Source organism: Choloepus didactylus, chromosome 15 (genome assembly GCF_015220235.1).
Source record: "Choloepus didactylus isolate mChoDid1 chromosome 15, mChoDid1.pri, whole genome shotgun sequence".
Classification (NCBI taxonomy): domain Eukaryota; kingdom Metazoa; phylum Chordata; class Mammalia; order Pilosa; family Megalonychidae; genus Choloepus; species Choloepus didactylus.
The window spans coordinates 48,494,280-48,516,393 of record NC_051321.1 but is presented as its reverse complement, the minus strand read 5'-3'; the positions used below and the strand labels follow the sequence as shown (position 1 = coordinate 48,516,393).

The 22,114-nt window shown below is 38.3% G+C and overlaps 2 protein-coding genes across 3 annotated transcripts in view; both read right to left on the bottom strand.

The window, feature by feature from the left end:
• The window catches only part of PRKG1 (protein kinase cGMP-dependent 1), a 1,297,582-nt gene that overhangs the window by 406,563 nt on the left and 868,905 nt on the right, over nucleotides 1-22,114 (bottom strand). The window lies entirely within an intron of this gene.
• On the bottom strand, nucleotides 13,311-18,625 carry LOC119509760 (small nuclear ribonucleoprotein G-like). The gene is given in 3 exon segments (XM_037803758.1): nucleotides 13,311-13,351; nucleotide 17,954; nucleotides 18,446-18,625. Coding segments are annotated over 3 exon segments (222 nt in total).

Genomic DNA, 22,114 nt, shown 5'->3' with positions numbered 1-22,114 from the left:
GTGGTGACTTTGGTGGGATACTCCCATGGAGGTGTGACCCCACCCATTCAGGGTGGGCCTTGATCAGTGGAGCCATATAAAACATGCTGACTCAAAGAGACTGGACGGAGTGCAGCTGTGAGTGACGTTTTGAAGAAGAGCAAGCTTGCTAGAGAGGAATGTCCTGGGAGAAAGCCGTTTTGAAACCAGAACTTTGGAGCAGATGCCAGCCACGTGCCTTCCCAGCTAACAGAGGTTTTCCGGACGCCATTTGCCATCCTCCAGTGAAGGTACCTGATTACTGATGTGTTACCTTGGACACTTTATGGCCTTAAGACTGTAACTGTATAGCCAAATAAACCCCCTTTTTATAAAAGCCAGTCCATCTCTGGTGTTTTGCATTCTGCAGCATTAGCAAACTAGAACAGATGGTGATGGAGGGGGTATAAAAAATCTCTCCTAGGTTTAAACTCTAGGATACTGGAGAGACAATGGCACAGCTAACGTAAACAGAAAAGAGCAGATGGAGAAACAGATTTGACAAAACAGTAATTTCCATTTTATATATGCATGTTTTAGGCACCATACTATGCCCATAGGTATGTGGCTAAGTGAAAATTCAGGTGTTCATCAGTTTAGGAGTGAGAGCCAGCTAGAGATAATAATAAATTAACAAGCCATCTAGGAACCATCTACTAGCAACAATACTTTAAGAAATTGAATTGGCAAAATGTGAGGAGGAAGAAACAGTGGAGGAGAGGATGAAGAACAAATCCTTGGGAAATAAAAGCAGATGGAAGGTAAGAGGCAGAAGAGGTACCGGAAAAGAAGACAGAGGGCGTCCCTCAAATCATTAAATAACAATTATCTACTGCAATGAGGAAAAGACCTCTTTAACAGAGAAACTGACCCTCTTAGAAAATCTAGTGTCAAGAAGACAGGAAAGCACTAAAAAACAGTAGCAATCCATCAATTCACACTGTGTTACTTGATTTAGGAAAGTAAAATACTTCATTTCCTAACAATGCAAACATTGCTATTTACAAAAGCCCTGAAAGGAAAAGAGTTTAAGCATTTATGGTTAGAACTGTATTGCCTTAGGACAAAAGCCACTGCAAATATTGGTTCATTGACTCCTTTTTCTTAAATCTTGGCAACTGATGGGTTGTGGCAGTTACGGGAGAAAACAGAATGAAACACCAATTATCTTGGGTTATTCAGGGAAGAAGCCTTTTGTGTTGCTTTAACACTTTTTGTAAGGTAACTGAGAAAAGAATATTTTTTCCTTCAATTTATTAGTATTGAAAATGTCTCTAAAATGTCTAGGATTGCTTTCTAGAGTAAGTAGGAATATTTAACATTTTAATATATCTCACAGTTCTATTCTCTTGCAGTCTGGTTAATAGTCTGTAGAGTAAACAGCATCCTTGATTCAAAATTGAAATTTAATAAATAGTATTGTGATATATTTGGAATTTATGTATAACAATACCTGTCTTTATTAAATATATATTTTCCTCCTATTTTCCCTATTATGGATAGATTGGGTTATATAAGCATGCACATGATTTTATTGGTTTCATGTAGAAATTTCTTACTCCATCTTCTACTGTCCCTTAGAACACAGCTCAGAGCGAGCAAATGATGCTAAGCTAGATGATAAGATCTTTGAGTTCGGGAGTCTTATTATCCTTTTATCTCCTGTGCATAGGTTTGTTTCTTTATTTTTGGTACTTTCCATTTTCCCTATAGGAGTATTGTTTAGAATACTGATTGTTCCTTGGCTACAAAGCAGCCACAAAATAGCAAAACTTTGATTTTCAAAGAAAGCAGTTATACAGGAAGTCCAAAATAGGCCAAAACTGATGACCAAAACTCTGGCCTTTGATAAGTGCTGCATTTCAAGTTATGTTGACAGCACAAACACACAGGGAAATGCACATAGCGCAATGGCAGTTTTCCTAGATGGCTGGAAATGACAGCCACAGGGAGACTAACAATCAGTGTAAAGGTGTCTCTGAGAGAACATAAGCTTATAAGGAGAAGCAAGAGAAGGCGGGAAGTAAACACGGGGGGCAGACACAAAGCCTGAAAAGCAAAGAACAGTCCCTGTGGATCAAAATTGGAAGAGAGACTATCTTTTCAGTAACTCAGAGAGTGGTCAGCACAGGTGGCATCAATTTTCATAAGCAAAGACAGACATATATATATATATACATATATATATGCCTTATATATCTATAAAATCACAACATTTCAGTAACAAAGTGAAATGCTTACACTAGAGCAGAATTATTCACAGACTGGAAGTCATATTGCAAAATTTATTTTGAAAGCACTTGAAAAAAATCAGTCCATAAAAGAAAAAGACCCAATAACTATTATAGATACAAATAGAGTCATAAAATTATTCATTGGAAAAACAAACCTGGGAAAATGCCCTAAGCACCGTTAAAACTAGAAAACAAATTTATCCAGTGTTGCAGCCTAACTTACTCAACACAGTCCTTCCTTATATGCACTAATTATAACATAGGAAGAGTCTAGTTTAGCTTTGACAGCCTTGACAGAATTCTTACCTTAAGGTTCTAGTCCTAGAAGCTCAGTAAATATTAATATAAGTCTTTGGACTTCTAGATCTTTTAGGAAGTTTGTTATTTATGCAGAAAGCTGGGTACAAGTTCGACAAGTCTGAACCAAGGGAAATACATGATTGCTAAAGAGTTCTTAAAGTAAGGGCTTCTCCAGGTACAAAGGGGAGCTCTCAAGGGAAACTGGGGTTGGGCAGGACCTTGTAAAGCTATGAAGACCTGCCTCTTAGGGAGGTGATGATAGAAAGATCAGGGGAGAAATGCCTCCCAGAATGCCAAGGATGGATACTTTCAGTATTCTCCACAAAAAAAGAAAAGAATTTGGGTAGGCTGCAAGGAGATAGTAACACTTATTCTTTCATCTATTATCTATCAATCTATCTGTCCTTGCCATGAATCATGCTTCTTCTTATTTTTTAAAAAAAGATGAATTCCTCTGACTTTTATGGCACTTCATGAACAGATCATATCTACCCCATTTTCTGGTCTTTATGCTCCATCGACCCCTCTGCTCCAGTTGGCTGCATCCCTCACTGTCCAAGGGCTACCATGGTTGTTGCCATCTTCCCTTTTGTTCCCTTCTCATGGAAAGCTGGCTCTCTCCCTCTGATTAATCAAATCCCGCTCTCATATAAGAAGCCTTCCTTGCCAATTCCAGGATTGTCTAGTTTTCTAAACTCTGACCTCCTACATGCAGAAATACGTAACAATATAGCTGGAACACACTATTTTCCATTTTATTTCCCTTCCACAGACATTAATTAAGCTTCAGTTATCAACTAGGCACTGGTGCACACAGACTGTGGGTATGCAATATGATGCAAGCTTTCTGAAGAAAATCTGTATATGTAGTCAAGGGTAAGAAACAAATAAAACTATACTTTAAACTTTATTTTTAATAAAATGTAACTAAAATTGTTTACGGTTTGTTAACTTTGTCTTCTCTCTCAAGTTCTTGGAGGGCAGAGCATTTAGGCATCAATGATTTTTACATGTTTCCCCACTTCAAACTTTAGAATTCTGTGATATAGTCATTCTAGCACAGAATTTGACAACCATACCAGAAAACTCATCAATAACTCCCCCTTCCTTCTATCCAACTCTGCTTTGCTGCATCTCTGTTCTTCCATTTCTCAGATGGCATCATCTCCATATAGCTACCCAAGCCAGGCAGTTTTATAGACCCCTCCCTTACTCCCTTGCCTCCCTCAAAATTTAATTCATTCACCATGTCCAATTGATTTAACTTCCTAAATTTTTTTTCTCATATCTACCTGTATCATTTCATTCTCAAATTTTTTCTCAAATCCACCTCTATTGTTCTATTCCCACTGCTCTGGCCTGGGTTCTTGCCTTGATCATTATTCCTCAGCTGACCAATCATACTTCCTCTATTCTTCTCCCCTCTTTCAGTGACTTCTCCATCATCTCAGAGTGAGTTTTATTAAATGCAAATCCAACCATATCTCTCCACCACTTAAAACTGACTGATGGATGTCTACATATTTTAGATGCACCCCAATTATTTACCATGACACATACGGTCCTTCACGTTCTATCCCCTCCTTTTCCTCGCCAGGCTACTTGCACCTCCCTCATACAGTCTAACCTTCCACAGTGATGAAGTTCTTGTAAGTCTCTAAACTTTCCATGTTCTCACACATCGATTTGTACATTCTAGTCCTCTGCTAGAATGATCTCCTCTACTCTACACTTTTTGGTGATGTAATGATTTAAAGATGGAGCTCAAGTGTATGGTCTCCGAGAAACCTTCTCTGAACTCAATCTATTCCCTATTCCTCAACCCAATCTCTAGAACGGACTGGGTACCTTTTAATAATGTCTTTTTATGTATCTCCATCATTGAACTCTAAAGCAATTGTCTGTCTCCCTTATTAGGGTGGGGTGTTAGGGGCAGGGCATCCCTTAAGGGCAAATGCTATGTTTTGTTCCATCTTAGCAATCCTACCTCAAAGCATAGCTCCTGGTACAAATGAGGTTTTCAGTAAATACTGCACGAATGCACTGACAAAGTACACAAACTCTTGTTTTTTGAATTGACACTGGGCTCTTTGGAGAATAATCAGTTAGAACTTTATGGTATTTTGTATGTCAAGGAAGGAAAATACTAAGCTTCATTCCATTATCGGAAATGAAGATGTTTTAAATTAATATATCTCATGGGCAGAAATAAACCCACCGATTTACCCCAGTAATGACTTTGCTGGTAAACTGATAAAGTAGAAATCTCACCATCAATTTGTAAACCTAGAAATTTGTGACATTTGATTGTTTTTTTTTGAACTTTCTATCAAAGACAGCTTTAAGCAAATAGCAGTTACTTTTAAAAAGTTCATTATTCCCATCTTAAAGTTATAATTATATTGAACTTCAAAGCCAATTATATTTAGCAGTATTTCTTTTATTTCTTCCTCTTTAAATTATATATTGACATCTATGGTTTCAAATGCAGTCCAATGTGATCTAGATACCAGTCTGTGATTATTTAAATGAGAATTAAGCTTTTAACTTTCCAATACAACATCAATTATATTTCTGAAAATTATTAATTTAGGCTTAAATGAATACTGAAATCTATTATATAAATCTTTATATTTAGAAATTTTAAATAAATATATCTACTAAGTACACACTGTTGATCTTTTCACAGGGATACAACACAGGAGTCATCAATTATTCTAAATAAGTCCTGCAAGTTCTGTTTAGAGATAAACAGAATGTAAGTTTGCACTTGAATGGTATATGATTCAAGGAAAATTGCTGGGACCATGATGTGTACAACTAAGAATGAAATAAGATCCAGGTTTCAACACTGAAAAGCTTTGATACTAGGCTAATGTTATTTAATCTAAAGATAAGGTTCTATGTTCTTACAAAAAATGACTTTTATTTAAAAAGCAGTGCTCATTATATATTTTTAAATAATTCAAATGTGAGTGTGTAGTGTGTTGAATGGTGGCCCCCCAAAAGATAGGTGGTCTGTAACCTGTGGTTGTGACTGAAACATTCAGGGTTCTCTGGGGAAACAGAACCAACATCCATCCATCATCCATCCACCCACCCATCCATCCATCCATCCATCCATCCATCCATCATCCTATCTTAAAATATTTATTTTAAGGAACTGGATCCTGTGATTGTAGCATGAAATTCCCAAGGCAGGCCGGCAGGCTATAAATTCTGGCAAGAGCTGATAATGAGGTCTTGAGTCCAAAATCCAGAGAGGAGGCCAGAAACTCAAAGCTTGGACACTCAAAGGTTGATGTGGTAGTATTGAGATGGAATTTTTTTCTTCTCAGAAAAACCTCAGTTTTTTGCTTTTTAAGGCCTTCAACGGATTGGATGAGGCCCATCTACATTATCAATGGTAAGCTCTTTTACTAAAGTCAACTAATTGTAGATGCTAATCATACCTGCAAAATTCCTTCACATCACCATCTAGTGTTTGACCAAACAACCGGACACTCCAGCCCAGTCAAGGTGACACATTAAATTAAGCATCACTGTAACTTAATTTGGAAAAAGGGCTTTATCAATATAATTAGGGGGGGCTCTAAATCCAGTAACAGGTGCCCTTAGAAGAGAAAAGTTAGAAGGAGATTGGACAGAGACAGAGAAGAAAGCCGTGTGTATTTATACAGATTGGAGTTACTCAGCCTCATGCCAAGCAACACCTTGACCGACAGAAGCTCAAGAGGCAAGGGCGGATTCTCCTCTAGAGTCCTCAGCTGGAGTGTGTCTCTGCGGAAACTTGATTTCAGACCTCTAGCCTCCAGAACTGTGAGAGAATAAATTTCTGTTGTTTTAAGCCACCAAGTTTCTGGTAATTTGTTACGGAGACCTAGGAAACTACTATAAGGTGCCAACATTGTAAAGGAAAGAATAGAGGGAATGCTTGAAAACAGGCTTCAGCCATAAATTCAACAACTAGCAATCAGACATTTTCCCCCAGCAGTGATTTTACCAAATCAACTCCTGATTATCTGGACAGGAGTTCCAAGCAAGTTCCTTGGAGGACAATTCCAGACATATTATTTTAACTGAAGTTTTAATGCAATTCAAAATACATGCATAGACATAATTGAGATCTTTCAGAAATATTCTAATGGAAATTCCAAAATTAGATTTTTTTCTCTCTCCAGTAAAAGATGGGTTCATGAAAAGGAAGGTCAGAGTAAAGGTAAGGTAAAGTCCCAACCATGTGCTCATCAGTTCCTTAACTTTTAATTTTTTCCTATTCATCAAAATGAAAACAAAGCTTAACTTCTATACAGGACTAGAATTCATATAATTAAATTATCCGTCATCTAAAAGGAACAGTTTTATCAATAGCCAGGTTTAATTATAAAATTGTTAATACATACTCTCTGATGTCGAGTTTATTTACATGAAACAGTATAATGGTAACAGTCATAATTAAGCATTTATGTTATTAAACTAATTTTGCCATAAGCTTATTTTCCTAAGGGAATAGCACCATAGTACTACAAAAACTTATATAGCGTTTTTACCATATAAGTAGAATTCTTAATTATTACATTCTGAAGAAATATAAGTGTTCTCTGGTGTGCAGAAACCCTCAGAGATATTTATAAATTTTCCTGAGAATATGACTTGCTCCTATAATTCATCATTGTAGCTGGTGCACAATACAAATGTTCTGCCTTTAACAGAATTTAACTTTCACTTTATATTTCATAATTCCGCTGGCCCAAGATAATAACCAGAAGCAGACCATAATTGATTTACAGCTTGATATTCCATGAGAAGGAATGAAATGACAGAAAAAATTATCCTGCTGTTGAATAAACACTTAAAGGATTATCAGAGTTTTATGGAAAATAAATACCGAGGTGAAGTCAAGTCATTTATACACCAAGCACACATGGGTATATGGACAACACTTTATTCCAAAGTCTCTACTTCATTACCGCTAAATGACTTATGCAGAGATTAGCATTTAGTCTGAAACATGTTGTTGCTGGAAAAATAAACTTTCTAGTTAGCTATCAGGATGTCATGATGCCAAACCTACTATAAATATTCCCAATCTTCTAATTCCATTTCAAGTTCCTGGGAAATGGCATATTTTAAATGAATACATTTGGTAAAATACCTGTTTAATAGAGTGTAAAATAATGATTTAATATGGAATGTTCAAAAGAGCATTTGAGATAAAATCCATTATCTTGCAATTCTATGGCATGAATATCAGATTAACTTACACGTAATATATTATGAATGGTATTATCTAAGTCAGTACATCCCAAACTTTTTTTACATTATGATACATATGGAATTTGATAATATTCCTGTAGTAAATGGACAAGTCTGCTTGCTGATGATGGCAACTGCCCCTGAGCTTCAGATACTCTGAAAGCAGGAATCCAATAACTCAGTACGCTTCATTCTTGTAACCTGTTACGATGCACCACTGCAGGAAGCTCTGCTCTAAGAGTGATAAATGCTTTTCATCTCCCATGACAACTGAGTTGGTTAGTGCTGTCTCCAGTGTAGGGTGACCAACTCATCCTGATTTGCCTGGGTCTTTTGCAAAAACTAAAAGTCCAGTATTCCAGGTATTCTCTCAATCCCAGGAAAATCAGGACAGTTAGTCACCCAGCTCCAGAGGGATGCTGTGAAGGATGCTGACATTGCCTTCAAGGTGGGCTGGAAAAAAATGTTATATGCTTGGGATGAAGAAATAATGAATCACTTCCTTGAAAACACAAGACGTCCTTTCCATGTGGCTGAGAAATACAGAGAATTGTTCATAAGCAGAGATACAAACAGAGCTGAAGGACAGAGTTGAAGCTGGACATAAAAGAAATATAAAGTGAGCTAAAAAAATTGAAGAGGATTTCAAATTGAGGTTGCTAGCATGGGGGACTAACGGATTGAAAAGAGGGTTAAAATATGATTCTACAATGGAATACTAGTCAGCCATAAAAATGAGTAAAGGTTCATGTCTGAACCTCAAAATCATTATGCTGAGTAAACTAAGCCGAACACAAAAGGACAAATAATTTATGATTCCACTAATACGAAATATCTAGAATAAGCAAATATATAGAGACATAAAGTTGATTAGAGATTACTAGGGGCTGGGGGAAGAAGGAATGGTGAGCTATTGCTTAATGAGTACAGAGTTTCTGTTGGGGTTGATGAAAAAGCTTTGATAATGGATGATGGTGATGGTAGTACAGCATCGTACAAGTAATTAATGCCATTGAATTGTACACTTAAAATGGTTAAAATGGAAATTTTTATATTATATATGCATTACCACAATAAAACAAAAATATGGTTCAAAGTTAGAAAGAATAGGAAATGGAAACAAAGACCATCAGCAGGACATATGCTTTCAAATGGAGCCAGCTGAGTTCCTTAAAGAATCCCACCATGGAGTCCACTACTGCTGGGCAGTGTGGGACATGCCAGTGGACCGTTCTAGTCCTTGGTCTTCTTATCCTGCTCCCTACCAAGTTGTTCTCTGGGGCACTGGAAGATCAAGGCCATCAGCCAATCAAGCCTCATGCATTGTGGGGTATCTGGTTGGTTTCTAATAATCTGGGAACAGCAAGGAGTGGTGGTGAAATATGAGGGAGGCATGTATTAGAGAAGTGGGGGGAGAGGAAGAGATGGAGAAAAGAGGCTATGGAGTTCATAATCTCAGATCCCCTCAAATCACCCAGGATCTTAGCCTACAATACATGGCTAAAATTCATAGTATCTACAATATGATGATGTCAGGGATATTACACAGATGATTGATAAGTACCTCGGGCTTAACATACATCTCATTTACTGGTAAAGTCAGAATATAAGCACTCATAAGGCTTTATAAATATGAATGTTTAATATTAAAACAGAAGCACTTTTGTCTAATACATAAATGAGTGAAAATTTCAAATTTCGTTGTTTGAAATCACTATGTTTTTCACAAATAACTCATAAACTAAAGTTTCTCTTCCATTTTTTAAAGTAAAAACTACATCTTCCATGACTTTTAATTCTATATCCCATTTGCTATATTTAAGACGTTTATGAAAAAGGTATAGTTGCTGTTGTAAGGCATGGATATGGCCAATTATTGTCTATTCCAAAATAGTAAAATGTAGACAGAGTGATTCATTTATACTGCAAACCAAATAAAGCACTTTAAAAAAACCTAATGCAATTGAGCTGGGTATTCCTAATTGAAAAAAACAGACAAGGAAGTTCTAATAAATAAGAAAGTGGTAAGGACTTCAATGATTTTGTTTATAAACACCTGCTGTGTTATGGCACTGAGAAAGGGCATTGCAGAAGGAGTAACCAATTAAATTTTATAACATTTCTAAGCCAATTAGAGGAAACTCACTCTACTCATGCTAGCAAATGCTATAATCTACCTAACTCCTACTTTTCCATGCTTACTGTCTTCTTCTATAGGATGGTAAGTTTGATGATAGAGAGTAGTCTTTGGTTAATCATGTGGGCTCAGAAGCCAGACCTACTGGATTTGGACGCCTGCTCCTTAATGTATAGATGTGTGGTGCTGGAAGAGTCTGAAAACTTTCTCATTTTTCTCAACTGTAAAATGGGTATACTAATATTTCCTTAACTTGTACAACTGTCATAAAAATATTTATAAAAGTGCTTAGCTCATTTGCTAGGAACATAGTAGATGTTCAACACAGGTGTCGTTAATAAATGAATGAATTCTTATCCTTAAGAGGTTTACTTCATTTTTCACAATTTTTTAGCCATCATTTTAGTTCTCTAGTACTTTCCCTGGCTTTCTATTCAGCTGTGGAGTTGGACCAAAATTCAGACCTTATGTAAAAGTGCTTCCCTTACATACTTTCTATCTTGCCTCCCCAGGCTTTTGCCTCAATTTTCAGATCAGCCTATACCTGCTCCCAGTTCTAATCTCTGAAATGGGTCTCTTGACCAAGTTCTATAAAGCCCTTATTTCTATTAAAAGAAAAATCCTCAAATACAACGTTCCTTAACAAGTCTTCATCCCTAGGACAGACTTGTGATTGGGGCTTTAGGGTAGAAGCAGGGGCAGTATTGCTACTGTAGTCACTAGTGATGTTCACCAAATAGTTCAGGCCCTCTCACCCTGGGCAGATGATAAAACTGTATTCCCCACCCTTTTTTGAAGTTAGCTGTGATCATGTGACTTACATTGGCCAATAAAATGTGGAAGAAAAATAGCTTGTATCACTTCTGGGCAGAAGTTTTGCATATCAGTGAGCAATTCACCATACTCTATTTTCTGCAGCAGTATTCCAGATGGTGGCTGCTCTATCAACCTGTGTCCCAGAGGACAACATGGAGCAAAACACACTTGACCCAAGAGGGACATAGAGCATGAGCAAGAAACAGACTGTTTACTTTAAGTCCTGAACTGTGAGGGTTGTTTGTTTCTCCAGCATAACCTCACCCATGATGACTGATACAAAACTGTTTGTGGGTAAGAATATACCTTTCCAAATCCCAGCTCTACCGTTTATTGTATGTATGAGTTTGGGTTACTTCCTCACCCTATTTTTAGATGAGTGACTCAGAGCTATTTACTTACCCAATCAATATTTGCCTCCATTTCCTCACTGCAGTAAAATGGGGATGATATCAGCACCTCATTGATAGGATGTGAGGAATAAAATGGTATTGTATGTAATGTGCCTAGAACTATGACCTGTGCATAGTATGTGTTTTAGTTTGCTAATGCTGCAGAATGCAAAACACCAGAGATGGACTGGCTTTTATAAAAACAGGGGGTTTATTTGGCTACACAGTTACAGTCTTAAGGCCATAAACTGTCCAAGGTAACACATCAGTAATCGGGTACCTTCACTGGAGGATGGCCAATGGCGTCCGGAAAACTTCTGTTAGCTGGGAAGGCACGTGGCTGGCGTCTGCTCCAAGTTCTGGTTTCAAAATGGCTTTCTCCCAGGACGTTCCTCTCTAGCAAGCTTGCTCCTCTTCAAAACATCACTCACAGCTGCACTGAGTTCCATCTCCCTGAGTCAGCATGTTTATATGGCTCCACTGATCAAGGCCCACCCTGAATGGGTGGGGCCATACCTCCATGGAAATATCCCATCAGTTATCATCTACAGTTGGGTGGGGCACATCTCTATGCAAACAACCTAAACCAAACATTCCAACTTAATCCCCACTATTAGGTCTGTCCCACAAGATTGCATCAAAGAATATGGCTTTTTCTGGGGGACATAATACATTCAAACCAGCACAGTATGTGTTATGTGCTTTGGGCCAATAAAGACCAGAAAGATAATATTTCTGATGTCAAGGAGCCTAAAATGTGGGAGGAGGAATAAAAAAAGTATACACAGAAGTAACCATAACACAGTGACAAGTACAGTAAGGAAGGTACAACCAAACTTTCATGGAATTTTAGAGGAGAGAAATCATTCCTTGCAAAAGAATGTATGGTGGTTGCCATAGGATTTTCATTGCACCTTTAAAAGGGTAAAGATTGAAAAAATTAGTGAGTGGGGGTGGGAGAAAATTTTAGGTGGAAAAAGTAGCATTTTGTAATTATCCTGTGCATTTGTGTAAGAATATATGTGGTAGAATATTTATTTGGCTATACAATCTCCAATTCTTTTGTCCATATGTCAGAGTTCTCTTTCCAAAGTAGTCAAGTCCAGATCAAAGGCTGCAAAGATTTTTTTTTTTAATACTTCACCTCTTAATATAGTGAAACACATAAAGGGATATTTAATATATTCCTGGGCTAGAGTTTACAAAACATGAAGCTTTCTTACTCTCTCGACATGAGCAAAACAATGCTTCTCTTTAGATTCAAGCTCAAAAGAACCACTAGATGTTTTAAGTATTTCTTAAAGCACTTAGGCCTGTTTCTGAGGTGTGGGTATATATAGCTTCTATAATTCTATGTATTACCTAGGTCTTTGAAAAGAGCCCATTTCAGAGCCTCTGAACATCTGTGTAAATATACATTTGAACACCAATTTGGAGAGAATCAAATTTATGGATTGAAACCAATCCTAAATCATTATGCAAATCCCCAATTCAACATTTAACATCAGGTATATTTCTTTCCTAGGATCTTCCTTATGTCCTCAAATAAGCAGAAACTTTTGTTCTAGTAAATAGCACAATGGAAGAAAAGTGCAGTGTCAGGTATACCTGCTGAGAAGTGCTCCACCAAAGCAAGAAAAAAAGCCAAGGAATATCAAAAACTGAATGTGGGAGCCAGGAAAACAGCCACTTGCCTGTTGAGATAAAGACAAGCTAATCCATTGGGATCAACAAGTCAGTAAAAAAGTGTTTAAGGCATGATGGGAAAGGTCTATAGCACAGAGCAGATTTGCAAGTTCTTTTACTTGATAAAAAATTTAAGTTAGTTAAGAACAAGGACAATGTGTTTCCTTCACCATCCTTGTCATTACACATGGAACATGGCAGGCACATTAGATGTTTGTTAATAAAGACACAGGTGCTCAAATGCACAGGTACGTGAACAGACAATATGTTTATCACTTAAAATATGACACTGCAGATGCAAGGTGTTAATTTTTAGAATATAACATATATACATAGAAGTGACAACTTTCCAAGTGCAAATTATGAAGAATGTACATGACCCAATTATTACATCACAGTAAAATGGATCCTTTGGGGAGGGTACATGTGGAAGCAATTGATCTTTCTGCCAAATACAGCCATTATTTATACTCATTTCAAGGCTTCTAAGATGATGAGACTATTTCCTCTTACTACCATTGTTCTGGTTTGCTAATGCTGCCATTATGCAAAATACCAAAAATGGATTGGCTTTTATAAATGGGATTTCTTAGGTCACAAATTTACAGTTCTGAGGCCATAAAAGTGTCCAAACTAAGGCATCAGCATGAGGCTTCCTTCACTGAAGAATGCCCGACAGCGTCCGGAACACCTCTTGTCAGCTGGGAAGGCACATGGCTGGTGTCTGTTTGTCCTTTGCTCCTGGGTTGTGTTTCAAAATGGCTTTCTCCAAAATGTCTCTCTCAGCTACTCTTCCTCAGCTCCTGTGCATCCTTGCTTCTTTCTCCAGGGCATTTCTTTCTAAGTGTCTGGTGTCCTCCCTCAGCTTCTCCAGGGCAAACTCTGGGGTTCATCTCTTAGCATCTCCAAACATATCTTCTGTCTGTATCTCCAAGTGCCTCCCAGTGTCAGGAATCATCTGGGTCAGCTCGCAGCATTTCTGTCAGTGCTCCAACATTTCTCCAAAAGTCTTTCTGTGCTGCTTGCTCTCTGTGAGCTCTCTTTAAAGGACTCCAGTAAGCTAATCAAGACATACCCTGAATGGGTGGGGTCAATTCTCCATGGAAACATTCAATCAAGAGATCACACCCTAATTAAAAAGATTAATAAGTCTGCCCCCACAAGATTGCATTTAAAAATATGGCTTTTGGAGAGAGAACCTAAGATGGCGGCTAGGAGAGACAGGGAAAAAAAACACCTCTGTGAAAAATACTAGATAAAAGCCAGAAAGTGACACAGAACATCAGTTCCAGCAATGTACCAGCTGGACAAGGTCTGCTAAATCCACAGGGAGCATTCACTTGGTGAAACCAGGAGTCTGTGTTCTGAAAAGAGTGAGTAAGCCTGCTGAATATCCAGCAGCCACGCTGTGGTGTGGGGAAACTGTGGGTTGGCGCTTGGAGGTGGACTAGTTCTTTTTTAAAAAACCCAAAAGCGGCTACAGATAAGGCAGCGAGAACCACACAGTGAAGAGGGGGCAGGAACAGGCTGCGGGTATGCCTCAATATCTGGCATGGAAGATAGCCTTTCATGCATCCACTGCTAATTGTTTCAGAGTGAGGAGCCAAAAGGGGAAAATAACCATGCCCCCTTGCAGCCATCTTCCCGGCAGGCTGGGATGCTCCTGCCCGGCACTGGTGCCACAGCCCAGAGCTGCACCAAAAAAAAAACAGCAAAAAAACCATGTGACAGGAAGTATTTCCAGCATCATGCACACAAGCCACAATATTGGGCATGGACAGTAGCCTTTCGTGCACCCACAGCTACCTGTCTCAGAGCTGGGAAGGCAGAGCTGTGTGAAAAGGGGGAAACTGACACGCCCCATACAGCCATCCTTACAGCAGGCTGGGAACACCCCTACACAGCCTGGCGGCCCAGAACTTCCCTTGAGGGATGGTGCACACTTGTGACGTAGCACAACCTTCCCTCAGCAGAGGCCTTAGTAGGGCATGGCTTGGAAGAGGGACCCATTCGGAAATCCCAGGGACCATATGCCAATACCAAGGACTTGTGGGTCAGCGGCAGAAACGATCTGTGGCAAGACTGAAATGAAGGTTTAGACTCTTGCAACAGCCTTAAATCTCCAGGAACACCTGGGAGGTTTGATTATTAAAGCTGCCTTCCCTCCCTAACTGCTCAGACACACGCCCCACATTCAGGGCAGACAGCACCAGAAACACACCCAAACCTGGTGCACCAATTGGACCGCACAAGAATCAGACCCACACACATCACAAAAACAAAGTTGGGGAGAACTGACTTGAGGGGAATAGGTGACTCATGGACACCATCTGCTGGTTAGTTAGAGAAAGTGTACGCCACCAAGCTGTAGATCTGACAAATTAGAGATTAGACTTTAAATAATCCTACATATCATAAAAGAACCCTATCAAGTAAAGCAAATGCCAAGAGGCCAAAAACAACAGAAAATTTTAAAGCATATGAAAAAACCAGACGATATGGATAACCCAAACCCAAACACCCAAATCGAAAGATCAGAGGAGACAGTACTTGGAGCAATTAATCAAAGAACTAAAGACACACAATGAAAGCATGGCACAGGATATAAAGGACATGAAGAAGAGCATGGAACAGGATATAAAGGACATCAAGAAGACCCTAGAAGAGCATAAAGAAGAAATAGTAAGAGTAAATAAAAAAAACAGATAATCTTATGAAATAAAAGAAACTGTTGGCCAAATTAAAAAGACTCTGGAAGCTCATAGTACAAGACTAGAGGAAGCTGAACAACAAATCAGTGACCTCGAGGGCCACAGAACAGAAAATGAAAGAACAAAAGAAAGAATGGGGAAAAAATCGAAAAAATCAAAATGGAACTCAGGGATATGATAGATAAAATAAAACATCCAAATATAAAGCTCATTGGTTCCCAGAAGGGGAAGAGAACGGTAAAGGTCTAGAAAGAGTATTCAAAGAAATTGTTGGGGAAAACTTTCCAAACCTTCTAAACAATATAAATACACAAAGCACAAATGCCCAGCAAACTCCAAATAGAATATATCCAAATAAACCCACTCCAAGAGATATTCTGATCACACTGTCAAATATGGAAGAAAAGGAGCAAGTTCTGAAAGCAGCAAGAGAAAAGCAATTCACCACATACAAAGGAAACAACATAAGACTAAGTAGTGACTACTCAACGTCCATCATGGAGGTGAGATGGCAGTGGCATGACTTATTTAAAATTCTGAGAGAGAAAAATTTCCAACCAAGAATACTTTATCTAGCAAAACTCTCCTTCAAATTTGAGGGAGAGCTTAAATTTTTCACAAAAAAATGCTGAGAGATTTTGCTAACAAAAGACCTGCCCTACTTGAGATACTAAAGGGAACCTACCAACAGAGAAACAAAGAAAGGAGAGAGAGATATAGAGAAAGGCTCAGTACTATAGAGATTCAATATTGGCTCACTAAAGGACAATAAAAGAGAGAGGAAAAAATATATCTGACAAACATAAACCAAAGGAGAGGATGGCTGATTCAAGAAATGCCTTCACAGTAATAATGTTGAATGTAAATGGATTAAACTCCCCAATTAAAAGATACAGAATGACAGAATGGGTCAAAAAATATGAACCATCAATATGTTGCATACAAGAGACTCATCTTAGACACAGGGACACAAAGAAATTGAAAGTGAAAGGATGGAAAAAATATTTCGTGCAAGCTACAGCCATAAGAAAGCAGGAGTAGCAATACTAATCTCAGATAAAATAGACTTTAAATGCAAGGATGTTAGGAGAGACAAAGAAGGCCACTACATACTAATAAAAGGGGCAATTCAACAAGAAGAAATAGCAATCATAAATGTTTATGCACCCAAACATGGTGCCACAAAATACATGAGACAAACACTGGCAAAATTAAAGAGAGCAATGGATGTTTCCACAATAATTATGGGAGACTTTAACACATCACTCTCTCCTATAGATAGATCAACCAGACAGAAGACCAATAAGGAAAATGAAAACCTAAACACTAGGATAAATGAATTTGATTTAACAGATATATATAGAACATTACATCCCAAATCACCAGGATACACATTATTCTCTAGTGATCGCGGAACTTTATCCAGAATAGACCATATGCTGGGACATAAAACAAGCCTCAATAAATTTAAGAAAATTGAAATTATTCAAAGCACATTCTCTGACCACAGTGGAATACAATTAGAAGTCAATAACCATCAGAGACTTAGAAAATTCACAAACACCTTGAGGTTAAACAACACACTCCTAAAATAAATGTTTTATAATGTAGAATGTAGGGGAACTAGGGATAGCAATTAATGAAGGGGGAATGATAACCCAATAAGAAGAGATAAGCTATCGTGGGTAAATTTAACGTTCTGGGAATGCCCAGGAATGACTATGGTTTGTTAATTTCTGATGGGTATGGTAGGAAGAAGTTCACAGAAATGTTGCTATATTAGGTTATTTTCTTGGGGTAGAGTAGGAACATGTTGCAGTCCCTTGTTATGGTTTGTTTGAAATGTTTTTTTAATTGTATTTAAAAAAAATTTTTTTATATAGTTGATTTTAAAAAAAAGAATTAAAAAAAAAAACCATGAAAAAATATGCAGAGCCCCCTTGAGGAGCTGGTGGAGAATGCAGGGGTGTTGGGCTCCCCCACCTCGATGGTTGCTAACATGACCACAGACATAAGGGGCTGGTGGTTTGATGGGCTGAGCCCTGTACCACAGGACTTGCCCTTGGGAAGACTGTGGCTGCAAAGGAGAGGCTAGGCCTCCCTATAATTGTGCCTAAGAGCCTCCTCCCGAATGCCTCTTTGTTGCTCAGATGTGGCCTTCTCTCTCTAGCTAAGCCAGCTTGGCAGGTGAAATCACTGCCCTCCCTGCTACGTGAGATCTGACACCCAGGGTAGTGAATCCCCCCTGGCAATGTGGAATATGACTCCTGGGGAGGAATGTAGACCTGGCATCATGGTATGGAGAACATCTTCTTGACCAAAAGGGGGATGTGATAGGAAATGAAATAAGCTTCAGTGGCAGAGAGATTCCAAAAGGAGCTGAGAGGTCACTCTGGTGGGCACTCTTGTGCACAATATAGACAACCCTTTTTAGGTTCTAATGAATTGGAATAGCTAGCAGTAAATACCTGAAACTATAAAGCTACAACCCAGAACCCATGAATCTTGAAGATGATTGTATAAAAATGTAGCTTATGAGGGGTGACAATGTGATTGGGAAATCCACATGGACCATACTCCCCTTTGTCTCGTTTATGGATGGATGAGTAGAAAAATGGGGGAAGAAAAAAAGAAAAAAGGCACCCAGTGTTCTGTTTTACTTTAATTGTTCTTTGTCACTTTAATTTTTATTCTTATTATTTGTGTGTGTGTGGTAATGAAAACGTCAAAAATTAATTTTGGTGATGAATGCAGAACTATATATTGGTACAGTAAACAACTGAATGTATGCTTTGTTTTGTATGACTGCATTGTATGTGAATATATCTCAATAAATATGAATTTAAAAAAAAAGAATATGGCTTTTGGAAGGATATAATATATCCAAACTGGCACAACCACCATTCCAATATTGTTCTGTTGCCCACTAATTGCCATCTTCACATATTCATCCATCACAAGATTCATAAAGCGATCAAATCCCTGCAATATTCCTTAGACATATCTGCCACCATTTCACTTCAATAACTTCTTGTCCATAAATGTTTTCAATTTGGGTAGATGAGCTTTGTTCATGGTGTCTACTCGGCGGGTTCAGTGCCGCCTTGAAACAGAATTCACGGCTTCCCTCTCGCTCCCGCAATTGTCCCAGTTTTTTGCCCAGATGACGTCATGCCCAGATGAGTAGGGTTTCAAAAACGCTCTGTCAAAATCACATTTGTATTTACATTCACATATTCAGAAAACACTGAACTTCAGCTATTTAGATAATGATACTAGGACAAAAACAATTTTTTCTGCCTCTTTGGGGTTTCGCTGTATTTAACTTTGTTCTTTTATGTCACTATATCTGGGGATTCCTCAATCTGGATTTTTCTCATCATCAAACACACCTGAGCTTCTGATCAGTTTCGACTAGTGCTGGAAACAACAGGGGAGGCCAGGCAGTATTGTCTCTTTGTTGATATTAGGAATTGCACCTGCTTAGCATAATTTCCCTGTCCATGGTGGTGAGGGGGTAGTGCATACAATAATTTTCTCTCCTTTGGCATCAAAATCACCCTAACCAGTACACGCTTGAATGCATCTATATTTTTCTACCTTTGATGAGAAGGAGAAACTTGGAGAAGGAAAAGCTTTGAAAACCTGGCTCCAGAGAGAAAGGGTTTAAGCAGAGGTTTAAAGATGCTAATAAACACTTTATTTCCCTTCAGTTGATTACCTTGGAATGAAATAAAATCAAGAAACAAACAAACAAAACCAGGATGGGTTAGCTCTCCTCTCCCCTCATCCCCAACTACTGTTTATTGAGCAGGAAAAAGAAAATCACAGTCTACATTTCAGAAACTTGGTCATTAGGATATGCTGCCCCTCCTGTGGGCAGACCATTTCCTCCACAAGTCCCTCCACCAGTGTTTGCTGAAATTAGAGAGGGACAATGCTGGAGGTCCTCAAAAATGACTTATACTGCAGGCTACTATGCTGGCCTCAAATGAAATGATAGATGTAAAAATGCTTTGAAAATAGTAACGCAATCCACAAGTAAACTATTATTAGTTGTTCAGATGTTAAAGTTCTTAGTATTATTATTAAACAATGTTAATATCTGAACAATTAATAAGAGTTCACTTGTGTTACTATTTTCAAGGCATTTTTCAAAGTTCTTACTATTATTGTTATTAAACAATGTGGGTCTTTCAGAATAGGGCCATGCACCAGAACAAAGGCAAATCTGAGTTAAGGCTTTTTTTTTTTTTTTTTAATCAACCCACTCTTTGAATTTTCTTTTGGTTGGTTCTAATATAATTTTTAAGCTGATGATAAATTTTGTCTTCTCCCTCCTGGTATTCACTCCTGGTATTTCTCTTCTTTGCATTATATTGGATAGAATTTTTGGTTAATAATGAATTTGAACAGTGGCGGCAGGTAACATTGCCTTGTTCCTGAGTTTAACTAACATATTTTAAGGATGTGCTCGTTAAATATAGACTTGTAGTTTCAGAAAGATATTTTCATATTATGGAGGGATAAAGGCATTCCTAAACCTATCTAGCTCTTCTGCTACACTGCAATGCTAAAGAAAGAAACCCCCAAAGAAACAAATCGATTTCATCCTCCCTCCATAAAATAATCAAATAAAATGTGAAAATTAAAGGGAAGATGGCATCCAAAACAGCCAGACTGTGTTACAATGGTGGGCAAAGGCATTAGGAAGAACACCAGTCACAGCTGCAGTCACAGCAGCAGCAGCTAAGGTTTGCTGAGCACTTTACATTTCAGGCATTGTTCTAAGCCCTTCACTCATAAAATTTAATTAAATCACCAACCTTATGAAGTAGGTTCCCTTATAATGCCCACCTTACAGAAGAGGCAGCGGGGGCAAAAAGCGTTTAATTTAGCATGAGCAAAGTTTTCATTCCTAGCAATTGGTGGAGCAAGGATTTGAACCTCAGCAACCTAATTGCTACCTAATGGCCTCCCATGAAAAATCTGCAAACAGCTTTGCAGTGAATACCAACAAATATTTATTATGTGACTTCAAAGGTGCTTACATCTTTGCCCAGCTAGTAAAGGCAGAGCAGGATTCTAACCTGGTGTGGAAGGCTGAATAATATCACCTCTCCCTCCCACTAAGGTGTCCATATCTTAATCCTCAGAACCTGTGAACATATTACCTTATGTGGACAAAGGCACTTTGAAGATGTGAGTGAGGCTCTTGAGACAGGGAAATTATCTTGGATTACTTGGGTGGGCCCTAAATGTAATCACAAGTGTCCCTGTAAGAGAGAGACAACAGAGTCAATGGTGAAGAAGGTGAGGCTGTGATGATGGAAGCCGAGATCAGCAGAGATTGGACTGATGTGTCCAGGAGTTGAGAATGCGACAAGAAGCCAGAAGAGGCCAGCCCCCCTCCCCCCACCCCACCGGTGCCTCCAGGAGGAACCAGCCCTGCCAATCGTTTGACTCTAGCCCCTTAAGGCTACTTTTAGACTTCTGACCTCCAGAACTTTAAGGGAAGAAATTTGTTTTAAGCAACTAAATTTATGGTAATTTGTTACAACAGCAATAGGAAACTGAGATTTTTGATTTTTTTTTTTTAACTAGCAATCCAAGAATGTCTTTTTTTTTGTTTTCTTCTTTCTCTTTTTTACAGGATACCAAACTGATAGGAATTTACCTTGATCCCCAACCTCTCAGGATATCTCTCAGTTCCAGGCAAACTGGGATGGTTGGTCATTTTATCTCTGAGCAAAAATATCACACATAGCAAGGAGAAAGAGTTCCCTTAAGCAGGAGAAAAGGGAGCATTGCTTGGGATTTAGAAGCAAATTCAATTCCATGCTAGCAAAATGACTTGCTGGGACTGAGAGAAGGGGTGGGCTGAAAATATAATTGTCACAGCAGAACACATTTACCCTAGTTCACATGGAGTAGCATAAGACACCAACTGCATTTAACTAACCTCAGCTACTAAAACCATGGTGGCTATGTAATTATGAAACTTCACATTAAGGTGGCCAAAAAGAAATGTGTTCCCTTCTTCCCTGGCCCACCACCACCAAATATATCTCCAGGTACTCTAGAACATAAAATCAGAGTGGTCTGATATACAAGCCACGATCCTAAAGACATACTAGATGAGTGACAGGAGACAAGTCTGGGCTCAGTAAAGCCTTGCCTGATACTTTAATTCACATTCAAAAATGGAGACTGTAACAGTATCCTTTAAATATGTTCAACCATTACCATTTCTCTTAGTCTGACAACCAAAGAAATAAAATGCTACTAATAGATACAGGTATAATAACCCCTTATAACATTATCCTAAATGATCAATTCAAATCACCAAATTTTATTAAGAAAACAATTTATCATTTGCTATAGCTGCTTGTATATTTCTTTATTTAACTGCTTTGCAGTAATCTAAGTTTATCAGGTTCAGTGATATTTCCCTCTTTCCTTTCTAGGTTTCTCGTCTATTTAAACCACACATATGTAATCTGTTTGACTGCTAGTAGGGGCAAATCAGTCTTTCACTCAGTATATTTCTTTGCACATTTTTTG